General features: G+C 32.5%; 1 protein-coding gene across 1 annotated transcript; it reads right to left on the minus strand.

Annotated features, from left to right (window-relative positions):
* Positions 1–2,068: 2,068 nt before the first annotated feature.
* MYB36 (myb domain protein 36) lies at positions 2,069–3,772 on the minus strand. The gene is made up of 3 exons (XM_079060263.1): positions 3,476–3,772; positions 3,240–3,369; positions 2,069–2,970 (listed from the first exon to the last, which is right to left on the minus strand). The coding sequence occupies exons 1-3, from the start codon at positions 3,609–3,611 to the stop codon at positions 2,202–2,204; spliced, it is 1,035 nt and encodes a 344-aa protein (XP_078916389.1). The 5' UTR covers positions 3,612–3,772; the 3' UTR covers positions 2,069–2,201.
* Positions 3,773–4,023: the final 251 nt, after the last annotated feature.

Genomic DNA, 4,023 nt, shown 5'->3' on the forward strand with positions numbered 1-4,023 from the left:
CTTCAATCCAATTTCACGCTCTTTTATTGTTGGTATTAAATTAGATTAGATAGATTTTTCATTTCTTGTTCCTACATGATTCAATATTGTTTGATTGAGTTTTGGCAAAGTAGATTTTGCTTGCAATTTGTAATGGATTTTGCATATGTCTGTTGTTTACTATTTTACCGGAATAAGAAAATAGTGGTATGTATTCTATGTATTCTGTCAGAATGTATTCTATGTATTATTCCAGAATATATTCTATGTATTTTTTCAGGATATATTAAGTGATAGGAATTGCAAGTAACATGCTTTTAACAATTCTTGGTTTTTGTTTTATTTGTGATAAGAATGGCTGGAAGAATGGGTTGAAGAATTACATTCCTACGATAATACATCACATTTTCGTAAGAATAATTGGAAACAAGTCGATTATTTGGATCATTGAAGAAGATCAAGTGCATTTGTTCAATAATTGTATATTTAAGAATGCAATTTTATAAGAATTTTATTCAATTTTTATGACATTCTGTTAGAATATGTGTAATTATATTAAAATGTATAAGGATGTTATTCTGTAAAAATATGTATTAATTCGTATTTAAGTTCGGATGTCTAGGAATAAATATAAGAAGGTTGTTATTATTTAACGTGGGTTCAAAAAATGATTCATTAATAATATTCTAATAGAATACCATTCTGAAAGAGTCACAGAACATCATTCTAACAAAAAAATAATAGATAGAATAAAACCGGTTTATGCTTACAAATTATGTTTGAAATTGAATTAGTTTAAAAAAATCAGATTTTTTAAATCAAGAGCATTAATTATCCCCTAAATCTTGAATTTTCCTTTTTTATATTTGTCTTAATTGACTAAATTACGCTTATAATGAATTTAGATGGTATTTTTGTGTTATCTTTACTTATTAATATTTATTAATTTTTTACTTAAAATAACTAAAATGATTGGTCCGCAATCAACCATACATGCACACAATACTTATCAAAAACACAATAATATATATATATATATATATATATATATATATATATATATATATATATATATATATATATATATATATATATATATATATATATATATATATATATATATATAACAGTTTTGCCACTTAATTCTAACATGTATTGGATATTTACAACAGTTTTGGTACTTCATTTTGATATGTCTTATCGTATCAATTTTTCCTGTAATTAATGGTTCATATTTTTTATGTTTCGTATTGGCTTTTCTGTTTCGTATTGATTTTTTTGTACCTGAAAATGGTTGGTTACAAAATATAGCTAGCGACATTTTAGCGGCAGTTTTTCACCGCTATTGCGTTTATGGATGATATCTTAAGTTTTTAGCCTAGATTTTTGTCACCGGTAATGATTGTATTTTTTGTAGTGATTAGGTAATTTGGACATGAACGAGTTGGTTTTTATAATAAAGTCCACAACTATTGCTAGTGAGGTGTTGTATTTTACTTTCAATCGGGGTTACAGGTAGAGCTAATTCAGTAAGGCCATTAAGTGGATTAGTTAAGTGTTGCTTCCACCCCGAAGCTTGCACTGCAGTTTTGCCCTCCTAGGTCCTTGCTAACCTTTATTTCTTTCTATTAAAATTGCATTATAAAGAAAATAATTTTGATCCTGAAAATGTAAAATCGTGAGAACTCTATCGGTTCCTTGTTGCACATATAATGCTCCATCGGTTCCCCTAAAAGAATATAGGGTTTGAACTTTCACTTTAGATTTTAGAACCTACTTTGGATAACAAGTACGGCCAACCAGATCATATATACGTATGAATTAGTTGAAGTCAACCTGAGACGTCGAATCATTAATCAGTTAAAAGGATGTTTTCCAACATAGGGATATTCTCTCAGAATACTATTCTAATGGATTCTTTGTAAGGATAACTTGTGAATTCGCAACAGATCCAAGAATGGCCCAAAGGAATATGATATCCGTTGTTTCTTGTTAACCAACACCACTAATCGTATGGTATGCCCATAAACATTATATCGAAATTTTGTATAACAACATAAGAGAACTGTTGTGAATGTATACATTGATAGAACAACTAGAAAGACAACATTATTACACAAATTTACATCGTTTAGACTCAGTTCTCCTCCATCGCCTCCACTTTATCATGATAATTAAATCTGAATAAACCTTAGCTAACACCAATACCTCGTACCTCATTTTTAATTTTTCAGTGCGCTCTGTTCGTATCCTTGTTGCTGGTGATCAAGGACGCCATTTGAATCCCACGAGTTTGAGGAAGCTGAATTTGCATCGAACTCATTAGACCACCAAGTCATCATGTCCTTGGATCCATCCATTTCCTTGAAATAGTCAAATTCATTTGCCTGTGCTTGATCTAGTTGTATCGAATTAGCTTCTTTGTTGCTCAAGAACTCATCGATTTCAGCTTGTAGTGCCCAATACTGCTGGAATTCCATGCCTGGCTGTTTGATACCATCTGATTCTGGTACTTGTGATGATGATTCGGGAACATTAATTCCATCGATGGAATTCTCCATTTGGTTCATCAACATATTATTTGGTAGGGAATACATGTTATTGTATGGTCGAAAAAGTTCAGCCTTTTGATGTGCATCAGGTAAAGCATATTGCATCATTAATGGGTTTGATGATTCACTTAGAAGTTGGAGACGATGCATCATCTTTTCTTGGATTGGGTTCAACTTGAAAGGCCACATCGCCAGATTAGGAGAGTGATTAGGGTTTTCAAGGTTTTGAAGTTGCATGTGAAGTTGGAGCCTTTCAATGGCAGAATTGCTTAAACTTTCCATTTCGTTCCCATCTTTGGAGTCTTGAGTTGAACCATCGAGCTTATTACCATGAGCCTGCTTGCGTCTTCCAAGCAATTTCTTCTTCAATCTTGTATTCCAATAGTTCTTGATGTCATTATCAGTTCTTCCAGGCAATTGAGCAGCAATTATAGACCACCTATTTAATTGCAAAAGTGATTCATATACAATATTAGCTCATACATAAGAGCCAAGAACTAACAGAAGGAGGAATACATAAATCAATAAGAAATTTGAGCATGTTATAACGCAGGTTATATTCTTTGAACAAGAGCATCATGGTCAAGTGCAAAGGACAAACAAAGTTTGGTTGGAACAGGAAACCTGTCCGCAATTAACCGCTACACAAACGGGAGAGAGAGAGAGAGAGAGAGAGAGAGAGAGAGAGAGAGAGAGAGAGGGTAATACCTGCTGCCAATACTAATATAGAGGCTGCAGATGGTGTTGTCTTCTTCTTCAGAGAATCCTCCGTGCTTGATATTAGGTCGTAGGTAATTCAACCACCTGAGTCTGCAACTTTTTCCACACCTCTTTATGCCTGTATACGTACAATCGTTTAGGTTATAACGCAAAGTAGGTTATTGTCAGAAAAACTAACTAGCTAGAAAAGGAAAATATTGTACGCAAAAGATGAAGATGCGTACCAATCTTTTGTGGAAGAGCGATCCAGTTGCCACCAGTACCATATTTTTCAATATAATCTTTGAGCTTAGCATCTTCTTCGGGAGCCCATGGCCCCTTCTTCACGTTTGCTTTGTCACAGCAAGGTGCTCTTCCCATCTTTGTTTAGTTCCTGTACCTTTGGGCTCGATCAAATCTTCTCTGTATTTCTCTCTCTTTGCGTCTCTGGGTTGTCTTTGGATAAATGTAAGCGATGACCTGAGATTTATAGTGGGAATGCCAATTAGGGTTGGATCTGGTTCCTTTTAAAGAAAAAAAAGTCTTCTGCTAGGGTTTTGGTGTGTTTAACAACTCGAGCATAAAATAAATACTTTAATTAACTATTTTTAAATTCTCAAAGTTCTATGATATATTCCTATTCTTGATAATAATTTAATAACTACTCCTTGTCAAACTACTTAGCTTTTTAAACCAAAATGTTTTAGTATTTTATTAATTTTCAAACAGTACTTTTATCACTTTAAATTATATTACATGTAATGACTTAAAGATATCAAACAATAGAGAATAA

The sequence above is a fragment of the Lactuca virosa genome, chromosome 7 (assembly GCF_052849685.1).
Source record: "Lactuca virosa cultivar CGN04683 chromosome 7, Lactuca_virosa_CGN04683_v6, whole genome shotgun sequence".
Taxonomy (NCBI): Eukaryota; Viridiplantae; Streptophyta; class Magnoliopsida; order Asterales; family Asteraceae; genus Lactuca; species Lactuca virosa.